The 24,273-nt window shown below is 33.8% G+C and overlaps 2 pseudogenes across 2 annotated transcripts, besides 3 other annotated features; both read left to right on the top strand.

Annotated features, from left to right (window-relative positions):
• Nucleotides 1–15,468: part of a mobile genetic element that runs on past the window's edge.
• TVAGG3_0596290 lies at nucleotides 274–972 on the top strand (annotated as a pseudogene). The gene has a single exon. A coding segment is annotated over exon 1 (699 nt).
• A 3,156-nt stretch (nucleotides 15,469–18,624) lies between the features above and the next one.
• Nucleotides 18,625–19,368: a mobile genetic element.
• Nucleotides 19,369–23,182: 3,814 nt separating this feature from the next.
• Nucleotides 23,183–24,273: a mobile genetic element.
• On the top strand, nucleotides 23,285–24,273 carry TVAGG3_0596320 (annotated as a pseudogene). The gene has a single exon. A coding segment is annotated over exon 1 (989 nt).

Raw genomic sequence — 24,273 nt, forward strand, 5'->3', positions numbered from 1 at the left:
AGAACTTTTGTTGGACTTCATCTTTCCAATCGGCGTCATCTCTGTCAACAAGTCTGTCATTGACAAATTTTAAGACTGCTCTTTGTAATGTTTTATGGTTCTTGTCATATTCCCAGAAACAGAACTTTAGAAACAAATTCACCTTTTCTTGTTTACACTATGTAAGATTTTATGGTCGACAGATGTTTTGCTGTCAAAAGCTTGTCTCGAATATAGATAGCGAAATCGCTAGACATTTTCAAAAAGATAAAAATTTTAATTTTTCTAAAAAATATGTTAGAAAAAAAGTTTGCTGACATTGACAAGAAATTTGAGAATGTTTTAAACAAGAACAAGAGGAAGTTAGAAAATGCTCAGATAAAGCCTATACATGACAAGTTCTTATTTGCTCAGAATGGTATAACAGGTCTAATCGCACCACCTGGGTTCGGGTAAGACTTTCACTTATCTTAAAATGGCTGCACAACAACAAGAACTAGATGAGAAGAACCCATTCTATGAGTTAGTAGTCATTTGTAGTACTTCTGGTCAATTTGACCAAACCGTCAATTCGTTCAAAGATATTATAAAGAAGTCTAAGTTAGTATTATAAAAGACTCTGAGTTGTTAGATTGGATAAAGAAGTACCAAAGAAGAGTTTTGAAGTACAATGCTATAAATGAGTATGTCAATTCTAAGTTTAAAAGACCCAAATGAGGAAATGCAGAGAATATTAGAGAAGAAACACTTCAGAAACAAACAGAAAGAGATAGAATACATTTCGAAGAATTGCAATCTTACGATTGGAAGACATACCCTCATAGGTGTCTTTTATCTTAGATGACTTTGCTTCTCATCCTTTGTTAAAGAACAGAGAACAAGACATGTGTCGAATTCTTAAGAAGCTCAGACACTTTCAACATCTCTGTTGTCATTTGTGTACAGACAGCAAAGAGTTTAAGTAAGGATGTTAAAAGAATACTTACTGACATTGTACTTTTCCCTGGATTGTCCGAAGACGATTTCATGGAACTTATGAAAGAGTCCATGGCAGGTAAGTTTGACAGACATGAACTATGGGAGAAGTACAAAGTCATACAAGACCCTCATACTTCTTTCAGAATTCACATCTACGCGAACAAAGTTCAAATTGTAAAAAGTCAAGCTTGAAAAATAAAGAGTTCATCTACTCTACTTGTTTGAAGTTGTCAAAATACTCTGTTATTTTTCACGATTTTCATGAGTTTTGGCTACCCCTGTAAAAGTCGGTCTAGAGAAATTTCATGAAATTTGGTCATTTTTCAGCAAAAATATATTTTAGGTGAAGAGGTGAAATCTCACCTCTTTTTTCACCTGTTTTTCACCTCAGTTATTTTATAAGCGTTTCACATGAATTGTATGATGTATATTTGAAATCCTAAACAATTTCGTAGCTTCTATTTCTTCTGTCAGTACATCGAATGTTTTAACGATACCGAAAGTTTCTTTATACTTCTTCTTGACGTCAGATAGAAGGAAATCGTCAGCAGTTGGATAGTTTTTGTTCAGAAATGCTAACATGTTCATTTTATCTTCTTGCTGGTTTCTCTACTTCTTTCTTTAAGTCAGCATAGTCGTTTCGCATACGTTCTATCTCTTTGACGGAGTAGTTATATTTCCTCATTGCTGCTTTTACATTTTGAACATTGCGGGTTCATTTTAGCATTGTACATTGAAACCTTACCTGCTAAAACAACTAAGGCGTTCAATTGCTCTCTTTAACTCAAAAGCTTGCGGGTCTTATTTGTTCATTCCATATCTTACCTCTTCTATCTTTATCTCTTATCTGCCATACACATTTTGCAACTAACGAAACAAAGTTGTCGTAGGTCTTAAACTCCCCAGATTTGTATATGTCAGAGATTTCTTATATACCATTTGCGTGTTAGGAGTTGGGTGTGAGAATTTCAATTTAATTCTCGTCGAGCGCAACAACAGATGTCAGAATAAATTCCCACTTGTCTTTTTGCCAACATAGATTGTGTATTTTAGACCGAACTTGGCATTTTGCAGGAAGTACCGGTCACTATCAAGGTTTCACAAGGGTTGAAATGTTGTCACAAACTGTTGAGTACGAGTGTGAGTAAAAACATAAAGAAAAGATGAAGTTAAAACGTTAAGGTTTTTACTGAATTGGTTGATGTCGCCTTGGGTTAACTAAGAAACGGCGGTCCTGAGAGTGGAACAAGTAGCGCATCACATCATAGAGCAATTACTAGTACTACAAACATTCGTCGGATTGGACTTCTCTGTTTTGGAAGTCGTATGCTCGGGCGTTTGCAAGGACACTTGAGAAGAGTTGTTTCTTTCTCCTTTATGTCGTCGAAAGGAGTGGTTTTTCTGTATTTGAAATTTGGATTTCCGGTTTCAATTTTCGAATTTATCAGCGCCCTCTTCCAGAAACAGAAGTCCGAGGGACTTGTTGGATTTGTCTTGCCCAAGTATGCATTAACAACTTATTATCTCTTATATAGGTAAATTGCCTCATCTAATGGGTGAATGTTGTCCATTGTACTGTTTCAGAGACATACTTGTATTTTTTCAACCAATACTTGTACTGTTTCAGACAAATACTGACTGTTTTAGCGAAAAGACTTGTTACCTTGTTATAAGAAACAATACTTGTACTTTTTCAGAAATTTCATAACTGAGCTGTGATTTTTGTTTGAGTCCAAGATAAATAATATTGAACAGAGATTGTACTGTTTTCAGAAATACTTTTACTTTTCTTCAGAACATATTGTACTTTTTCAGAACAAATTTCCCGTAAAAGCTCTCAATTTGATGAAAAAGAAAATTGTTTTATCTTAAGTTCTCCCTGAGAACCAAATGTTCTTGATTCAGAACAATATTTTTCTGTTTCCAGAACATATTATTTACTGTTACCAGAACAATACTTATATGTTTACAGAAACAATGATATTTGCACTTCTCAGAACAGAAACATATTCAGAACTGTTTCCAGAACAATATTTTGATGTTTCAGAACAATAATTTGCACTGCTTCAGCAACAATACTCTTTCTCATCTAGCTTAACAGAAAACTTGTTTCACTTTTCATGATTCAGTCAATCATTTGTACTTTTTCGAGACAATACTTGACACTGCTTCACTGATCAAATCGTCTACGTCCCACAACCGATCCCTATTCCATCCCACGAAGAAAACTCGCGAAACTGAGAACACAAACATCTCCTCTCAGCCAACCTCAGTCAGCAAGTAACCTCGAATTACTAACACAATTCCACCTCAAGTTACTACCAATTTCCACTCAAGGTTACTACCCCACCACAAGTTCCCGAAACTACCCTCTCAGCCTATGCCTTACTTCCCCACCCTTGGATGTTTTATGCAAAAACAACCTTGCCCACAATTCCTCAATCCAAGACGAGACCAAGAGTTTCGAGGAATGTCTGAAACCGTTACGCAAAGAGTATTTGCTACTGCCCCAATGGAAGACGACAGGCTTTCAGTCTCTTTCCCTCAAATCGCCGATTCGAACTCCGTACCCACAGATTCGTTCGTGACCGTGAAGACTACTTCAAGCAGTCTGAGAGACTCTTCATCCTACAACCATTTACAGTTGGAGCTCTCAAGAACATGCGCATTAACGGAAGGTCAGACACAGCTGGAGACCGCAAAAACAGACATTACTCGCAAGAGCAGTCGCAACTGGTCAAGACAAAGACTGAGATAGTCGACTTCATTCTTGCCAGCTTGCCCATCAAGTAAAAAAATTAAACAATTACAGTTAAACTTTTTACTCTTTCTTTTCTGAGTTTTTAGAGCTGGTTTCTCTTGTAGAAACCTTTTAGTACTCTTCCATGGTCATGTAATTGCGAATTTGGTACGAATTCCAGGTTCGTTGTTTTTTTGAACTTTACGTATGTAACGCTTCATCCTCCTCAGGGAAGTAAGCTAGCTAACATCTGACCAAGTTTTCTCGGTGACTCGGAGCTCATAAAATGTCACTTTTTTAAACGTTAAGTTTTTTAGTCTTATTTTACCCTTTGTTTACCTTTGTTTACCTTTGTTTGTTCAATGTAGTATTCGAAGTGCAATTTCTCCAAATTCTCTGTGTCGGATTCTTTCAGCATTTTCCAAGGTGTACCTGGAGAACTCAAAGAAGTGTCAAAGATACTGCCATGCTGCTCTTCTGAGTTCGTCGGGTATTTTTGTGGAAGTGTTGCATCCTTCGAGTTTTCGGACATGAAAAAATAACACTTTTTTCAGCAAAATATATTTTAGGTGAAGAGGTGAGATTTCACTCTTTTTTCACCTCTTTTTTCACCTCATGAATTTTCATGATTTCATCGTAATGTTTTGTCAAACATGAACGTAAATGTTTTGTCGAAACTTCATCGTAATGAGCGTAAATCAGACAAAATATATTTTAAGGTGAAGAGGTGAGATTTCACTCTTTTTTCACCTCTTTTTTCACCTCATGAATTTTCCCAAATAAAAAATAAAGTTGGTTTTTTAAAAAATATTTTTTTATTTTTATTGTAAAGAAATGTTAGCACAACAGCACCAAACCTTTAATCATGAACCCCAACTTCAATGTTAGTAGAGATGAAAAGCTTCATTTCCTTCTTCATATACTTGTCGAAACAGAAATCCAGAAAATAAGCAAGAATTTCAAGGAGATTTAGATTGCACTGCGAAAGATGAAACAAATGAACAGTATCTTTACGACATGCAGACATTATTGAACATCTACCTAAACTTCTGAAATCAACAACAAAAGCTTACATTCCAGAATTCGATGAAATAGGAAGTCAAAGCAACTGACTCAGTAGAAATAAAGAAGTTCATACGAAGGTTAATATGAGTTTTCTTGGATTTCATTGCAACCACAAAGTCATGGACAAAGATTGCGATATGGTATATAAGAACATTCTCTGACATATACAAATTCGGGAGTTTATAAGACCTACGACAACTTTGTTCGTTAGTTTGCAAAATGTGTATGGCAGATAAGAGTATAAAGATAGAATTTTGGGTAGATAGTGGAATGAACAAAAAACCCGCAACTTTTGATTAAAGAGAGGCATTGACGCCTTAGTGTTATCAGTAAGTTTCAATGACAATGCTAAAATAAGACCCGCAAATGTTCAAATGTAAAGCGCAATGAGGAAAATAACTACTCGTCAAAGAGATAGAACGTATTTGGCCGGAAAACGACTATGCTACTAAAGAAGAGAAGTAGAGAAAACGAGCAGAATAAAATATTAACATGTTAGCCATCTCGAAAAAAACTTATCCAACTGCTGACATATTGCGTTCTTCTAATCTGACTTCAAGAAAAGTATAAGTTCACGAAACTTTCGTATCTTAAAACATTCGATTGTACTACAGAAATTAATATGAAGCTACAAATGTTTAGGATTTCAAATATCATCATACAATTCATGTAAACCGTTCATTGACTATATGTGATGCTGTAAAGAACTGAGTGAAAAACAGGTGAAAAAAGAGTGATGATTATCACCTCTTCACCTAAAATATATTTTTGCTGAAAATGACAGTAAATTTCATGAAAATTTCTTCTAGGACCACGACTTTTACAGGGTAGCGCAAAAATCATGAAAATCTGAAAAAATAACAGTATATTTTGACAACTTAAACAAGTAATGTAGATAACTCTTATATTTTTCAAGCTTGACTTTTTACAATTTGACTTGTTCGCGTAATGTGAATTCTGACAATGAAGTATGAAGGCTTGTATGACTTTCTTACTTCTCCCATAGGTTCATGGTCTGTCAAACTTACCTGCCATGGATCTCTTTCATAAGTTCCCCATGAAAATCGTCTTCGACAACTCCAGGGAAAAGTAACAATGTCAGTAAGTATTCTTTTTAACATCCTTACTTAAACTCTTTGCGTCTGTACACAAATGACAAACAGAGACTGTTGAACGTGTCTGAGCTTCTTAAGAATTCGATCACATGCTGTTCTCATGTTCTTTAACAAAGGATGAGAAGCAAAGCATCTAGAAGAGAGACACCATTTGAGGGTAATGTCTTCCATCGCAAGATTGCAACTTTCTTCGAAAGATGTATTCTCTATTTTTTCTGTTTGTTTCTGAAGTGTTCCTTCTCTAATATTCCTCTGCATTCCTCATTTGGGTCTTAAAGCTCAGAATTTGACATATCATTTATAGCTCTGTAACTCTCAAAATCTTCTTTGTTACTTATTTATCCAATTAACAAACTCAAGTCTTTTATAGATACTTAACTAGACTTCTTATAATATCTTTTGAAACGAATATGAACGTTTGTCAAATTGACCAAGTATTATACAAATGACTATAACTCATAGAAGGTTCTTCTCATCTAGTTCTTGGTGTGCAGCCTTTTAAGATATATGGAAGCTTACCCACAGCCAGGTGGTGCGATTAGACCTGTTTACATTCCTGAGAAATAAAACTTGTCATGCTATAGCTTTTATCTGAGCATTTCTAACTTCCTCTTGTTTGGTTTAAAACATTTCTCAAATTTCTTGCAATGTCAGCAAACTTTTTTCTAACATATTTTTAGAAAAATTAAAATTTTTAATCTTTTGAAAATGTTAGCCATTTCCGCTATCTATATTCGAGACAAGCTTTCGACAGCAAAACATCTGTCGACAGAAAAATCTTACCATAGTGTAAAACAGAAACGGTGAATTTTTACTAAAGTTTCTGTTTTCTGGAATTGACAAAACCATAAAACATTACATAAGAGCAGTCTTAAAATTTGTCAATGACAACTGTTGACAGAGATGACGCCGTGGAAAGATGAAGTTCCAACAAAAGTCTTGAATGCAAAGAAGACATCAGCGCTGTTCTGAAGCTAAATAGAAAACAGAATAAGAAGAGCTTAAGGACAAAGACCTTTACAAAAATATGGTTTCTGAGAAAGTTTACATAACCCACCAGAGAAGAAGAAAGAAGAAGAGAAAAGAAAGAGTAAGAAAGTAGAATAGAAAGAAAGAACCTGACCAGTTCCAGAGAAAAAGAAATTTGACAATGTAAAAATAAAATTTTATTTTAGAACATTTTGGGTCCAATTCAATTGTTCTCTTCCTCTTTAGGCGCAAACAATGTTAGACTCATAAATCTTTTACCTCAACTTACCTGAACTTCAACTATGCTTAGATCTAATATTCAAGTCGTCTTCTTCTTTGGTTCATAAGTATAACAGTTGTATGCTTTGCTTCTTTAAGGTTTGAAAGCCTTCTGCTCAAAAATTTCTCTTGACTGCTACAAACCTTCTATGTCTAAGCTTCCAATTTTCGCACCGATTTTTATAGCCACAATAGCAAACTTAACTGGTTCGATTTACCAAAACTTTGTCAAATGATAAGACTTTTCCAAAATGGTAAGAAGTAAACATTCAAATAGCGAATGGTAGTTCATTCTTTAAGTCCTGACCATGATATTTGTTTGACTGAAATATATTTCGTCATCTTTTCTATCGGATAAAAAATTATTTTTTTTTAAATTTTATCAGAAAAATTTCTTTGTATATACGCGTTCGAACATCTAAAGACTTTGACATTTGCCAGAATGCTTCGTTTTAGATGTACTTGCTGCCATATAACCAGACTCTTGACTAATACTGTTTATATGAATCGTAAAATGACCTTCATCTAAACACTCAAGTTAGTCTCATCTATAACAGTTCATAACACTCTTGTTTGCTTTCTAACAACGTTGTCTTTCTTCTGGTATTTGGTAATTTGTTTGGCATTAAACTTTGAAATATTCTAATGTCAGAAATATGAAACAAGTGGTTGTAAAAGTTAGTGTCAAATTTCTGCTATATCGTCAAAATATTTGTATCTTTCATATGAGAATGCTGATCGTTCTACAACTTACATATCTTCTGTCAATTTTCTACTTATCGAAACCGCGATTGTTTGAAACTATATGAAATTGCAGAAATTTTTCACAAACTCTTTGGTCTTTATACTTTTTTCAACAACTCCAACTTTGTCTGTTATAGGGGACCTCTTCAAAGACTCGGAGTTCAAAACTTATGTTGATGATACTCTATAACGTTGAAGTTATTTTGGCACTATAAGTTCATAATCTCATTGAAGAGTAATTACGCAATGTTTTCTAAGTTTGTCATATTCGCGTATCGGAATAGCCCTCCTAACAGTTTTGCACAAATATCTGTAAGACAGATGTTCCTTACCTTCCTTGTTTTCCAATTACAATGATGAGGCAGTTTCATTTTTTAGCACTTGGATGTGTAAGATGTTTGCAAACCACATCAAGATATGACTCATAGGACTCTTTCGTTTCCTATTGCATATAATTTTCTTTGACATGTCTAACCAAGCTCTATAACATTTTGCTTTCCATTCTACTGTTCGTATTTATATCCAGTAAATAGATAAAAGTTTGGAGATGTGTAGACTTATACAACGAACTGAAAAATCTTTCAAGTTTTTGATACAATAAGGATATCCGCAAGCAATCTAACATCTTCATCCAACTTGTACGCTTTTTATTCTTCTAAGTTTTTGTCTACATTCTTGTTCTGAAACTATTTGTCTACTTGGTTTTGTATAAACAACATCCTTCTTCATGACATTAACATTTCTGGGGGCAGAGTCAACATAAATACTAAACGTTTCAAATTCTTCGACTGCTTTGTTATAGTCTCGAAATGACACATATTTCTGAATGCTTGGAAGTCATAAAAATCTGAAACATCTAATTCTGTACTTTTTATAAAAATAAAAAAAATATTTTTTTTTATTCTTGACTTTGTTTTGCATTTGTTGCATTTGTTGTTCTTGACTATTTCTGTTTGAAGTTGTTCTTGTAATTACAACTACTTTCACCAGTTGCATCTTCATTCGAAACTTCTGCCTTATTACAAATAACATAGGACATTAAATAGTTTTACCAGGAAAAAGTTTGCTCACATCAATGTCAACGTTAATCTTGCCAAATGTTTGAGTTCACTAGTTTGAAATTCTGCAATTGATATGAAACAATAGGCAAACCACAGAGAAAGTATTGTTATACGCATAAGTATCTTGTGTGGTCATAATAGTTTTCTGTCGACATCTGAATAACACTTTGAACCTAGTTTGAAACAATATATTAAGATTGGGTGTGCTTAATGTCAATGGATAGACATTTCCTTGTATGACACCTTTTCCTGTTATAGAGAAACTGTGTGTAGTAAACCAGAAATAATTTTGTATTATAGCTCCATATTGTTTATAGTAAACTCAGGTCGGATCATCCAAAACAGATAATGAAAACCTGCTCTAGTTGCAGCAATTTACAATCCTCCTTAAAGTATTAAATAAGTCAACAAAACCTGTTGTGGTATATCTGAGTAAGATCTTCAAAGGAAGTATTTTTTTCCATCTCACAAAATAGTCTTCTGGTGTCAAAGACAAAAACAGCTTAGTGTCATTGTGTTTAAGGTTAGTTTAACAATATCGTCCTTGAGACTTTTGTAAGTTTGTGTTATAGAATTATAGACTCGGAGGGTTTTTAAGTCGTAATAGTATAAACCTTATGTTCCTTCTGCCAGTCTTACTTAGCAAATAGAAGTGTGTTTAAATGAAATGTTGGTTCCGTCAAATAAATTTTTTATACGTCTGGTTGAAACTATATTTTAAGTTCAACGTTCTCACATCTTTCATATACGTAATCTTCATACATATGATTATATAAACCACAGCAACTAACGTCGGGTTCTATGTTCTTGTCTTTATATCGTCTGCCTCTGTCAAAAGTTCAATTAGTTCTTCAAAACTTTCATGAGTGCAATGACATATAGTTCATTTTACCAGGTTGTGTTCGACCAAGTTTAAACATTATACCTAAATTCCTAAATCTTCTCCTGAGTTCTGAAGTTGTTTTTCAGTTGCTTGGTAGTTTCGTTTCGAATAATCTGCAACGAACTTAAGTCTTGCTAATTCAGTATGTTGTTGTTCTTTTACAGGAACAATGTATACCATCTTCGTCTTCGTATGGTTTCCCATTCAACATCTCTTTTTTGAAGCATTGACAACACACTTTGACTGTTTGTTTGAGTTGGTGAAATTTAACTTCAACATCTTGCAATGCGACCATTAAACTTTTTAAACACTTACGCTTTCATATTTTCGGAAATTGACATTTTCACTTTAGAATAAAATAAGATGGACGTATTTGAGTATTCTCTTCAATTGAAGCAGAACAAAGTTTACACACACAAAACAAACAAGTTCATTGAGCAGAGTAGTTCATTTACACAACATGGAAAAATGTTATAGAATAGCAAGTCCTTGCTGAACCAAAATATTTCATAAAGCAAAGAAAGTTGGTAAACCGAATGGGTGAAAGTTTATGAACACAGACCAAAAAATCAATCCTTATACAAAAAACTGACAATTTCTAAAGGTAAGTGTTATATACATATATGTCAACTGCTACTGTGTCAATATTGACGTGAGAGAAGTCAGTTCAAAAGACAACATTACCTGCTGCTGCCAAAATTCTGCTCGATGAATCTTGTCTTATACTACAATCTTGAGGATCTTCCCACAGGTTTCAATATCGAAGAATTTTCAAAAGAGCATTCTTCGGAAAGTGCTATTGGTTTTGTAAACTTCTTGCTTTCAATTCATCTGGACCGTCTCTGTCACCAGTATATTATTTGAACTGTACCAACAGTTAAATACCACACCATAAAGTCTTCTGAGTCAGCAAATGGAATGCCAAGCCAAAAGTTTGAACGGTTCCATTTGTATATTTGAGTTTTGAGCTCGTATGGTCCATACTTTCACATATGCATAATAAATCACTTTTCATTTCAGGTTTAATGGTTGTTTGAGTTGTTGTTAAAGTTATAAGCACTAATGTCAAGGTTGTATGACCCTCATATCCTCAACTGTAGAATTATTCTCTTCTTATAGTATTTGCCATCTATGTTTAATATGATATTAATACCAGGGTTGTAGAAGCAAGAATAGTCATTTATAGTTCGTCTGAACAGTACAAACATAGTTATCTGCTGTTCATTGCAGTTGTTAATGCAATATCTGTTCTTGCACCTGTCAGAACTTTGGTTTCCCAATTCACCTGCAAAGTCTTTGACAATTATTTGGTGTATAGTTGGAAACTATGAAACTGGCAATATACTTGGCAGCTAAAGCATTTGAAATATCTGGGTCCAAACATATAGACTGCAGTCTCTTTCTTTCTCTTGGCATTCAAACTGTTCGGCATGTTGAACTTAATGGTCCCAAGCATCTCCAGCAAGCATTGAAATAATAGTTTTTACTTCAGTTGTTGAGGTTGAGAAATCCAAAGCTAAGGTCAACTTTTGTTTTGGCAAAAGTGGCGAATGACATTCTTATTTGTTCCCACTCTTCGTAAGAGTGAATGGGTCTTGTGTTTCAATGAAAGTATTTTGCTTGGAAAGTAAGTTCGATAGAAATTTTTCCTGCCAGTTTGGCAAGTATCTCTAAAAACCTGAATATGAGAAGATGGACAAAGGAACTCTAAGTTTCAGTTTACTTGTTACTGTCTGATGCAGTTGTCCAAGAAGTTTATACATAAAAACTCCTGGAACGTTAGGTCAAAGTCTTCTTATTCTCTCAATAGTTTCATACTGGTCTGGTTTGTTTCTCTAGCTTGTGTTGTACTGAGTTCTCAAGCAACCTTCTAGTTTGCCCATGTTATGTTTATGAACTAAGTCCAGAGTAGAATATATCATATATCCATGAAAACTTCTGTAGCATATTGGTATCCGACATAGAAAATCCATTGTAAAACACCTTTCTTGTCAGACAACTTGGGCAGAATTTTATTTCAATGTCTTGTTCACGATTAAGAAAGAGTTGTCAATAAAATAATATGAAACTGTCGCAAGAATATCTACTGTTGTTGAAGAACGTTCTCCAAACTCACTCTTTCATAAGGAAACAGCAGTTGTATATTAATCCAGAATATTATCTGACCTTCTAATGGCATTGTCGCATTCGTTATACCATTCGGAAACATTTCCCATTCATAGCATCCAAAACTGTTGGCGTTATACTTCTGAGGCGCGTAACATTTCATATGAGTAAAAATAATAGAATATTGGATTTATATGTATTAATAGAACCCACGTGGACCCAAGCTTTACTTTCTTCCTGACTGAGTTTTAATCTCTTCTTTTTTCCTTCATTGCCTCTGCTGAAAGTTGTTGCAGTCTCTGATTATGTTCATCTAGTATGTTGGCCAAAATTCCCATGTCTTTTCTTCTTGCTCTTCGCCCTCTCATGTAATCCATATCCTAGAGAAGAGTTTGTACGATGTTTGTATTTGAGTCTTCGCGTATTGTTTGCATGACTCTTCCTGAGTTTCGTTCAACTCTTCAACAGTGCCTCTCCATAATGGAATAAGGTCGCTACCAATATATGTTTTTGTATCCATTCTGGTTTTCTATTTCATGTTCGCCAATTATAATCTTTTGTGATGGGAAAGCTTTTACCCAATCTTTTCAGTCTTGCGTCGTTTTTTCTGTAAGTTGGTTTTATTTTGTCGAGAAACATGTTTTCATACTAACATTTCATTTGGTATGTCACTTGAGTTTTTACTTATATTTCACTCCTCTCGTTCATCTGTCTGCAAGTAAGTTTTTTATGACATTTTTAAACTTTCGTTTGCAAGTCTGTAACAATAGGTTCTCTTCCTTCTATCCTCCTAACATTTCTTCTAAACTGCTTCACCAATATACCATCTCTATGTTGTGTAGTTCTTTTTGAGATAAGATGTTCTAGAACCGTCAGGTGTTATATTTCCATCAGCCATCTGTCATTTCATAACTTGTCCAAAATATCTGCACTTTTCATATCTTTTCAATGGCATTAAGCCGCGTTAACTAAATACCAGCTATATCTGGTTCACCCATTTGACTTCCCATTGCGTCTTACAACTTCTTGAATGAGGTTGTAAGTTATGACCACACTATCTGGATAGCTTTTGAACCCCATCTCATTGTAGTCCATCGTCCTGCCAGAAACAAAAAAGTATTTGTTTCCATCTTGTTAGTTTCTGAATGAACTTTAAATCAATGTTTTCATTTCTCATATTGTCTTTCTTGAATTTAACCTTTATTTTCACCGAGTTTCATCGAAGATTGAACGTTAAATCTCGTAAGTAAAAATGGTTTGTTGTATGTTGTGTACATTTTCTTCCAGTTATTTCCATTCTATGCTGAATTATTTTCATCTGGTGTGGAGTCTTTTGTTATTGGCAATTCATTTTTCGATTATTCTCTACTATGTCTAGCCGAATTTTTCTTAGACTCTTTGAAATTATTCCATATTCTCCGCATACCTTTGTTTGAAGGGTCAAGAATTTTTCGCTGTTTCCAATCTGTCATCTAGTCTGTGAGGTTAGTTCCAAGAGGATTGTTCGTTCCTCAGCTCTTCTAGTGTTGTTGCTGAAACTATTCTTCCATGTCTGTTGTATCTGAAACTAGTTCTTCTTCTGTGAGTTTATTTGTACCTCAATACTCTGTGCATTTCATATATTCCGAGCCTTTCTAAAACCATTTCCCTATCTACTCTATCCGCATTCATAAGCTTTTTTTTCTTTTCTGATTCCGTCTTCTATTTTTTAACGCGTTTCATTGACGATAAGTTGAATTGTTCATTTGCCTTGACATCAATAATATCTCGTATACAATTCATCCATTGTCTTGGATGATATGCTAATTAAATCAGTATCCCTTAGCGAGCTTGTAATTTCCCAGGTTTGAGATTATATCAGTTCTTGGTCTGACCATTAAAGCTAAAATAGTTCGGGTTCCAGTAGTTTCCATCCTTGAATAACTTTCCTGATAGCTCTTATATCGTCACTTAAAGTCAAACATATGGGAACCACACCTCTTCTTATAAGCCATTTTTATAGAATCTTGGGTTCCTTGTTCTCTCCTACTTCTTTTATGTTCCTTGTCTCTAGTTGTTGTGTTTTTGTGCGCGGTTTGAAACTGGTTGGTCTCTTGCTGATCTGTTGTTGTTTGGTTGTTGTCTGGTTTGACGTGTGGTTGTTGTGATGCTTGTTTCGCTGTGTCCATTGACAGATGTTAAATAGCCTTCTAGTATTCCTGTGCAGTTGCTTTCATTTGGAGGTTTTTGTGATGCGGTATATTATGTATGTGTCACATCTGGCACATTTGTCATCTGCAGACTAATGTCTCTACCTGACTTTTTCAGTTTTTTAAGTAAAGCATCTTAATGCTCTTGTTTTGTCTGTTTTCTAACTCTTTTTAATTGACTTTTACTCACAACAGTATGCTTACGTGAGTCATAATGCTACTTTGAACTGCCTGTCTCTTGCTGCATCTGTTATTTTTCTTCATATTTTGTGCATACTTCTTTTAACTCTTTTGCGAAACCTCAGCTTTCAGTTTTTCTGTCCAGATAGAAGTCGTTCCACCTTGTGTATTCCTTAGCTATTGAGAGCTTCCGAGGCGTCTGTAATCTACAAGTCAGCATTTGTTATGATTGTTCATTTGTAACTGTCTTCATCGCTTGTATTTATTTGTTTCCTAGTTACCCTTGATTGCGAGTTGGGCGCCTTTACTTGCGCTTGGTGCATCTAAGCTCAGTCTGTTAGCTTTTAATATTTTGTGGCGCCTTTCTCATTGCAACTTTCTGCATGCTGCGTCTTGTTATTTTTACTTTCTTGTAGCTAGTTTTATACTGTATGTTTGTGTTTTTGCAACTGTTAAATAGTTTTCTTCGCTTTACAGTTTGCTTCAAAACTTCTTTATAGATTAATCTCTATTATCCATACTAATGTCTTTAGGGCTTTTTGTCTTGTATCTCTTCCAGTTTTCATGTATTTGTATATTGGTAGTATGGTTATTGGTGTTTTCAAAGTTTAATGACATCTGTTCATTTCGCTTATTGTACTTTGCTGCTTTTATCTGACCTTTTTTTGCATATTCCTCTAGTACTTAGTTCTTTCGTTGTTCTTCTTTCATCTTATTTCTCTACGTTTTTACAGCTCATTGAAGTTTTTGGTTCTTTGCTTTATATTATCTAGGTTCTTTTCGTATTTCACCTTATTCTGTTTCTGTAATGTTCTATGGTTTGACTTTTTACATCTGATATTGATTTATTGTTGAGTGAACTCAAATCATCTTGAACTTGAGGTGTTTTATATTTGTGTCCGTCTGCAAGCTGCCACCATTTAGCCTTGTCTCATTTCCTGACTAAAAAGTTGCGCTCTCTTAAAACTCCACTTCCTTTCGACCAAAAAATCTCGGTTTTAACACATAGGATTGCTGACATTTGTGGCAACATGAAGTTGTGGTACATTCATATTTGTATTTGGCAACTGTTTTTTTGTGTGTCTACTTTTTATCTATTGGATGTTTCATGACTCTCTTCCTCTTATGGGTATGATTCTTACGTAGCTTACAGTGGCAATTTTATAGTGATAGTTAAAAAAGCTGGTCTTTTGGACAGGTTTCTTAATATTGTGACTTCTTCGTATAAAACTTTGTTTGAGACTCTTCGTAAATGATGTAAATGACCCAAAATATATTTTAGGGTAGAAGGGGTATATCTAACACTCTTTTCTAACCTCTTTTCTAACCTCTTGAATTTTCATTGAACTGTTCTTCTGTATAATGTTTTGTCAAGACTTCTGTCGTATAAAGACTTTGATTTGAACTTTATTCTAAAAGACTTTTGAGACATTCTTCGAATGACCAAAAATATATTTTAGGTAGAAGTGGTGATATCTCACACTCTTTTCTACCTCTTTTCTACTCTCATTGAATTTTCATGATTTTTCGTAAAGAGCTTTTTGGTTAACTTCTTCGTAATGCTTGTGTTGAGACTTCTTCGTAAGACTATTGGTGAGACTTCTTCTTCGAAAGACTTTTTTGAATTTCTCGTAAATGACAGCCTATAGTATATTTGTTGTGTAAATTCTCTCCATCTGATAAATTATCTAAGGATGAGGTAGAAAAGATTAAAAAGAGGTTATAGTATACTCTTCTTCACCCGTAAAATATTATTCTTTTGTTAACATTTATGAAAATTCTGTTTAAAGGGGTAGAAAAGAGGTTTAGAAAAGACGGTTAGAATACCCTTACCATAATCTAAAATATATTTTTGTGTGGTATAATTTCATAGATAATCTAATGATGGGGTAGACAAATTGACGGTAGAAAGAGGTTATAAATATATCCCTTTCTACCCTAATATTATATTTTGTTTAAATGTAGTAATTTCATGTATGAATTCAAGAGTAAAAGAGGTTGAAAAAGAGTTTAGATATACCTTCTTACCCTTTAAAAATTAATTTTTGGTTAATTATTACATAATAATTCAAGAGAGGTAGCAAAAGATGGTTAGAAAAGATGTTATGATTTACCCTTTACCTAAAATATTTTTTTCGGTGTAATTTCTATGATATTTCAAGTAGTTGTAATGAGGTTAGAAAATGAGGGTTAGAGATACCCTTCTACTCGTAAAATATATTTTTGAGTTGTAATATTCATGAAACTTCGAGTAAAATGAGACATAGGTTTTTATCACATCCTTCTCCGTTTATAGATTTCTATCTCAGTATTCTAAGAATCTTTCGGTGCTCAGAGGGCACGAGAGTGCCTGTGCAGCTCCACTTGCCTTTTTTTGGTTTTTTTTTTGGTTTTGTTTTTTTTTTATATGAATTACTATATTAATTCTACTAGTACCCATCATAAAATATTTACTTTTACAACTTGAGTAATTAATCTGACTTATTACCTTATAAAAGTAGACTTTATGTTTTGATAAAAATATAGAAATTATAATGCTATGGTTGGAAAAATAATGCCCAATCAATTATGATAATTGAAAATAGTCAACAAATTGTATATTATAAAAACATCATAAATGTTTTATAAATTTTAAACAGTTAATAAATTGGCAAAATTGTGTAATACATTAATTATACTATCATACTTACAATACATTCATATTTGTAATGTTAACTTTTTTTATAAATAAATTTATAATAAATAATATGTAATTCCCAAAAATAAAATCTGAAATTCAGGACGCTAGTTAGTCATTATATTTTCATTTTGTTTCTTATGTTTTGTTTCTTCTTCTTCAATTATTGTTGATCCAGTATGTTCGATTATCAGATTCAGTGTGGAACTAGAGCTGTTCTTATTTTAGCTTCGTATTTTCCTTGTTGATATTAGCTTTGCCTGTTCTTCAGGCTGAGCTTTTTTTCCTTTGCTTTGCTTTTCGCTCTGTTTCTTGCTCTTTATTCCTTCGTTTTTTTGTGTTTTCTTTCCATTTCCTTCTTTCTTTCCGCTGTCTCTGGAGTCATGATTTTTCTTCTTCCGCTTTTCTCAGTCTTTGCTCCTGTTTGTTTTTCCTTTTTCGTCCTATTTTCTCCTTCTTTCTTTCCTCTGTTGCTCGTCTCTCCTTTTTTCTGTTTCTGTGTTCTGAATTCTTGTGAATCGAGTTTGCTCAGTTTTTATATATTTTTTCGTCTTATTCTCTCTCTGTAGCTAAAGCATCGTTCGAAAGTGAGCCAAATGTGGTAAATGCATGATGTGTAGTTCCTGCACTCTTGATATTTTGAGTGTTCAGCTCTACTCGACTAGACAACAATCTATTGAAATGAACTCCAAGGGTAATCCAAAGCTATAATCGTCGCTTGCTATTGTCCTGCCGTCGAGTCATAATATGGCTTCATTGGTTCTTCGATAATTGTGAATAATGTCGATCTAAGTCTGCATTGTTTTGTTCGAATAGATATGAATGTTGGCAGCTCTTTCATCACGATCAAAAACCATTAAGGGACGGGGCTTTTGAGGACATATTAATCGGAAGATGATCGTTTTAGGTCGAAAATCGCTGCTTGTAAAACTTTTTTCTTTCAAAAACCAAATAATTAGCTTGAGTATCGAACACATTGACGTTAGACTCATTGACTTCGGAACATGCTGCAGCACATTGTCTAGAACTGATGTAAAGGTAATCTGCTATTTTTAGGCAATTAACATAGATTATACAAGAAGTGTTTGTGCACAGCACCATCGGATCTTCCCAGAGCAAGAATGTGCCATGGCAATTGTTTGTGTAGAGTTTTGATTAAAAAGTTCACATCTTGCGTTTCAAAATATACCAAGTGAACATTAATCACCATCACTTCTCCACAACCTGCGAAATCAACAGGCAGAAATCAAAAAGTCCATGTGGACAGAAAAATTTGGGAAAAGAATTTGACCTTCTAGCGTGACTACTTGCGTTTTTCGCGTGTAAATACATGATACAGGGCCTCCGTTTAAGAGTTGTATTGCATTATACGTAGTTATGGAATCCAACTAATGATTTGTCCACTTTCATATTTGGAAAATTTAACGGGAAAACGACATGTGTATTTCTCTTATCACCTGCATCTAATACTGAAAGGAAGTTGGATTCGTCGTATTCGGCTCTATCGCCGAAGCATTATTAAACCAAAGCACATAGATAGATTAATACGGCATGCTGTACAATAGATTCAGTCATATATATGTAAAAAATAAATTTGAAAAAAGCTCTACTTATTATATCGTCAGATGGTAATCGGTCGAGATGCATAGGTTAAATTTAGTTAAAACTGACACAACCCGTTGAAGGGTGTTGATTACGTCGGTAATTTCGACAGTTTAATTTAATAATTTTTTATGGAACTGTTGCGAGTTTCGATAAGAATTAAGGAATATAATCAAAGATTGAATCAAATCCTTAAACCTAAGCTCGCTCAATTCGCTTCGCGGCTTCCGCGAATACGCATTCAGCAAAGAATTGGAATTCACCACAAATCTTCGAACTAAGCCCGATCGCTTTCCTCGCGGCTTTCTTTATTATTTTAAATTTGCATAATTCCTCCATCAAAGTTCATAAGGTATAAAATTCGTTTATTTTTACTAAGTAAAAAAGGTTTATTATAAAATTTATTTATTTCGAAAAAGTGCATACATCGTAAAAGGTACTTAGCTAGGCTTGCCTTAACAGTAACAATTTTAGCTGTCAAATGACTTTTGTATTTTGAAGTAAATTAATATGTAATAACTTTGTTTTACTTTTATTGTCGAAAAACAGTAGCAATAATCGTAAAATGGTAATCGTATAGGCTTGCTAAAGTAACTAATTATACTGTCAAAATACTTCTTGTATTTTACTGGAAGAATGCATTAGTAATAATTTATATATCTTTAAAACTCCGCTTTGGGAAAACACTCAATTTTCATACAGAGTAACGGGAATAGCATCCAATTCTCGCTGAGAATGGTTGCGCATTCTCAGTTCCTCTATATTTCGAACGAAAGCTCTCATCAGCGTCTTTTTTTAATAACAAATTTTCCCTAACACATAAACGTTTTCCCTGATTCTGACTTACGACTGCACAACCGTATTCCCCCCATGTTCTGCAACACTAGCTCGAAATGATTTACTGAGACATATTAAAATCGGTTCAAGAATTCGTATTACTATATTTAAATCCCAAATATCCTTGAGAAATATAAAAATTTTTTTTCATTTCACTAGTCATTTGAAAAGTGAACTATGATCTCAAATGTATTAAGATTGACTTTGCTCAAATAAAGTTTTCGTCAATTCATATTACTTTTGTAAAGACAAATACTAAGTCAAAAACATACGAAAGTAGTAATATTCAGCAAGTAAAAATTAATGGCTAAGAATTTTTTCCCGTAGCAATGCATAGTCTTTGTAAACCGTTCTCCAGCAGACTAAAACACAGAAATTATGCCGAACACACCATCAATAAATTTTATCAAGTATATTGCCGCTAATGGTTAGAATACTCCTTAGTAATTTAACATATATGATTTTAAAACTATAAATTACTATCTTATATAAGAATATCAGTAATAAATTCATATAAATTTTCACAGACAATTAAAAGTTTCTTTTATCGATTTATAATCAATTGCATTCATGGTAAAAATGTTGAAGTACGTAAAATATCAAGCTCAATGCTACATTAAGGGTCATAATGTCTGAAGGTACAAAGTTACAAGGTCTTTTTTCGTCCCTTTTTGTTGTAATTTATGTATAATTGTAGCAATATTGTCTCAAGCACCGACTAACCGAGCAAAGACGTGTCCTCTAATTCCCTCCCTAGTTCAAATCTTACTAGCTATTTAAGCCAAAAACATCGTAGTTCAAAATCAAGCATTTCTTTTTCAACGAGTAAAACACTTAAAGATGATTTGTCTATAACGAATAAATGGACGAAGCTCTTAGGTATGTTTATGTACATGAAGTTCTGGCAACTTGAGTTCTTGAATTTAGGTAAAGTTAGAAACACAAAAAGCCATAATGTCGCATCTAAGGACTTGTACTTATCAGTGAGTATTACTATAATGTTTAAAGAATGTTTAGTCTATTCGTCCCAAACTCGTACGTTTCATCCAGCGAATTGCTTTGAATATAATAAGATATACTATTTGAACTTTTTTTGCAATAAATCTCTCTTTTATATCACAGTTAGCATATCTGTTTGTGCTAATGCTAGCGAAACCCTCTTTAGGAGCATTAAATAATTGTTTTTGATACCTTCTATTCAATATATCCAAGTGATGTGATTTTTGCATCCCTGGATTGGACGATACACCCAAGTGTCACCTTTTTGGGATACAACATGAATTTTAAATATCATGAGAGTTTCTGCAAACCATATGCACAATTATCTATCAGCCTGACTTTTGTATTATGAGTTAGACTTCTTATTATTGTGCTTGGCGATATAAGCCATTTCCGAGATTACATCTGTGCTCTATAGTATGGCTACTTCTTCCTGGTTCTAGCTCAGTTCCAAGGTATTGGGTTCACTGGATTTGGCAAGGTCCTTACGAGTTCTCATTCGAACTGAGAGTTTTCGGAAGAATCTTGCCTTCAAAGTACTCAACTCTTGTTCTTTTGTTCTAAATAGTGAGAAAGTTATTTGCTACTTAAGGTAGAGATTAATTCCGAGGTCCTTCATTTGATGAAGGCCTTGTATTCTCTGCCTTAAATTGTACACTTGTAGTCCCTGAGAGTGGGTAAGTATACTTGATAGGACAGCTTTTCTTCTGAATCTTAGACTTGAAATAAGAACCCTCAGCACACATCGTCCTATTTAATAGTAAAAGGAGTTTCAGGAGCTCCAAACTCCCTTTCGTTAGGATTAAGGAGCTTTTGGAGCTTCCTGGTGTCGTGATGTGTTTCGCAAATTCTTTCAATGCAGCAAAGGACCTTTAACCATCTGGGACTCTGTTGATGGGACTCAGGAGCTCCAAAGCTCTCTTTAGTAAGGATTAGAAGCTTTTGAAGCTCCTGGTTCGTAGACCGTTGTTTTTCGCATGCTTTATTCATCAGAAGAGGCCAGGTAATAGGCTCTGCTGATGAGCTTCAGGAGCCTCCAAGGCTCCTCTCGTAACGATTAGGAGCTTTGTAGGCTCCACCTGAAGGTAAGGTAGATTGCTCTGATCTCTAATCAGTAGATATGCATGCTGCATTATGAACTCTACTGACAAGATGATCAAGAGCTCCAGGCTCCTTTTTAGTTAGTGGCGTTCTCACAATTTAGTAGGATTGCTGATCCTACTATGAAGTGATCACTTAGTTATACGTTTTGACTTACATTGAATTTTTTTTTAGAATTTTAGTATTTTTTTATAGACATCACTGTATATTATAAATACATAAATATATTCCTTTAATTCAAAAAATTCCATTCCGGTTTTGGATGGGTGTATCCCAGGCCCCAAGTCTTCAATTTTTAATTCAATTTTTTAAAAGAATTTTGGGTTTTGGGATGGCCGCAGACGCAAGAACAAGCTTTATATTTTGATGTGTTGGATACGTTATAGTGTGCATCCTTGTTTGTGTTATATATTATGTTTTTAATGAAAAAAAAAATCTGACTTCAAAAAGTTATCACTATTAGTTGATAATATAGAAAAAGAATAGATAATTGTATGCTTTTGAGAGTATTTATCCACATTCATCATATGAATATTCATTTAAATAGTGTCTTTTTACTCCTAAATTTTATTTTGATTTTGAATCAAAGAAAAAAACTAGAAATTTCTCTCGAAATTTTTTATTTTCAAAAACATTTGGATTTTATACTTGATAAAACTGAACCACTGGAGGACTTATAGGGGGCTGGGATTGGAGATACACGCGCTCACTTGGGAAAAATAAAAATTTACGATCTATAATTCAAGAACTAATCATAAAGTAAACGAATAATTCAAATGTATTAAAAATTTAATTTGTATTATGCTTTTTATAAATATTGAGACTTTTTTTAGGCTATTTTAAAAATGTAAATAGATCAATCTTTTTAATATTAGATAAGATTAATCCTTACGAACAGTCAAGATGTTTCATAACTCAGATCAATGACTAATATAGAAATTTAAGATTTGTTGTTAATTTAAAGAATTAACAATGGAATCTGGTTTTAGAAAGAATGGAAAGCATAGAGAAATATAAAGGATAAGAGAGATTAAATACAAAATGCTGCATAAAAGGCAAGATTGCAGTGCAGTAAGAAAATCATGAGGTTAAAAAGGACATTCAATTAGAATATAACATTGGCATATTACAATATTAATATTAAAGATAAATACTACATCATTGTGCAGTAATCGCATAAATCAATATTAATATCTCATATGATAAAATCTATATCATATTACAATATAATATTAAGATATCTATGCACTAAATTTATGCCATTACCCTAATTTTAAAATATTTTTCATAATAATGCTTACAAGTTTAAAAAAATGTATGAAATTAACTGGCATGATCAATATTGGACGCGAATGTTGTTTGAATCTATAACTGAATTCATTAATGAGCAAAAAAGTGCTCTATACTGAGTATCTGGCTGACAATATCTGAAAGTTTGAAATGTGTCCCTAGGAAATATAACTGACAGTTTGGAAGTGACATTTTGAATGAAGGGTTTTTTGGTTGTCAGTAATAACTCAAGGTTTGAGAAGAATATGATCACAGTTTGCTGCAATAGTGACTTAGAGTTTGAGTGAAGTACTGAAACAACAGTTTGGGTGATGATAATGACTAAAGTATGACTGAGAATATGACTGAACGGTTTGACACACTTTGAACTTACGGTTTTAGTTAATACGGGTGTCCAAAGGTGCGTTTTAGCAGCAATGCGCTTCTATAATGAGACTATTAAAGGAGTTAATACTGCTGATTATAAATATATAATAAAAAATATGAATATATGTATATGATGAGTATGTTTGGTATTTTGGGCGCCATGCCGGGATATAAACTGAATTTTGAGACGAGGCGGTTTCGCGGGAATTTGGCGGGCTTTTTTTCATTTTTTTAATGAATATAAAGAAAACAGTCCTCGCTCCTGCAAAAATGCAAAGACTGGTAAAAATCTACGAGACATTGGGTAAAAAGGCTTCGGTATGGATGCTCCTAAAGCTATTCCACTGTAATGGTAATCATGTTAGGATGTTATAACTTCATGAAAAAAAGGGCGCACATAAAAACCATAAAAATTGACCAAAATCGCCGGTCCAAGAAAAATTAAAGACAATTCTTCAAGCCGCTAGATGAAAGACCAAGCATGCACTCAGAGGAATAGAGGAGATGACAAAGATACCACGTAAACAGTCAGTTATTTATCTGCATAATTATTTGAACACAAACTAGCGTATACACGTTGGGTTCCGCACCACCCTTAATTCAGTTTCAAAAAATCTAGAGTCCAATCTTCGAAAGAGCTCCTCTCTATATTGGGTGCGTATCAATCCAAGAAGTTTCGCTTTTTTAGTACAGGGGGACGAGTCTTGGTTTCATTGCAACAGAAGCAAAATATGTGGATCCGAAGGATGAAATCCGCAACATTTCCCGGAAGAAAAAAATTGACACACAATGATGATGTTGTTCGGTTTTTTTGGGGCGTGGAATGGGCATCTTAATCCGGCAATTGGATATTCTTCAAAACCTATACGATGAATGGCTCAGTTCTAATTGAAATGTTTCTTTAAACTCAAATTATCAATTCTGATGAGTTTGAGAAATCAAAACAAAAAACAAAAGTTTGCAATTCATTTTGGTAATTCAAGAGTTTCACAAAAGTCATAAGGTAGTGAATTACTTTGGTGGACACAATGTCAAAGTTGTTCCAAACCTCAATTTTTCACCTGATATTGCCTCGTGATTTTTTATTTTTGGGCAGCTAAAAGGAGTTGAAGG

This window comes from Trichomonas vaginalis, chromosome II (assembly GCF_026262505.1).
Source record: "Trichomonas vaginalis G3 chromosome II, whole genome shotgun sequence".
NCBI lineage: Eukaryota > Parabasalia > Trichomonadida > Trichomonadidae > Trichomonas > Trichomonas vaginalis.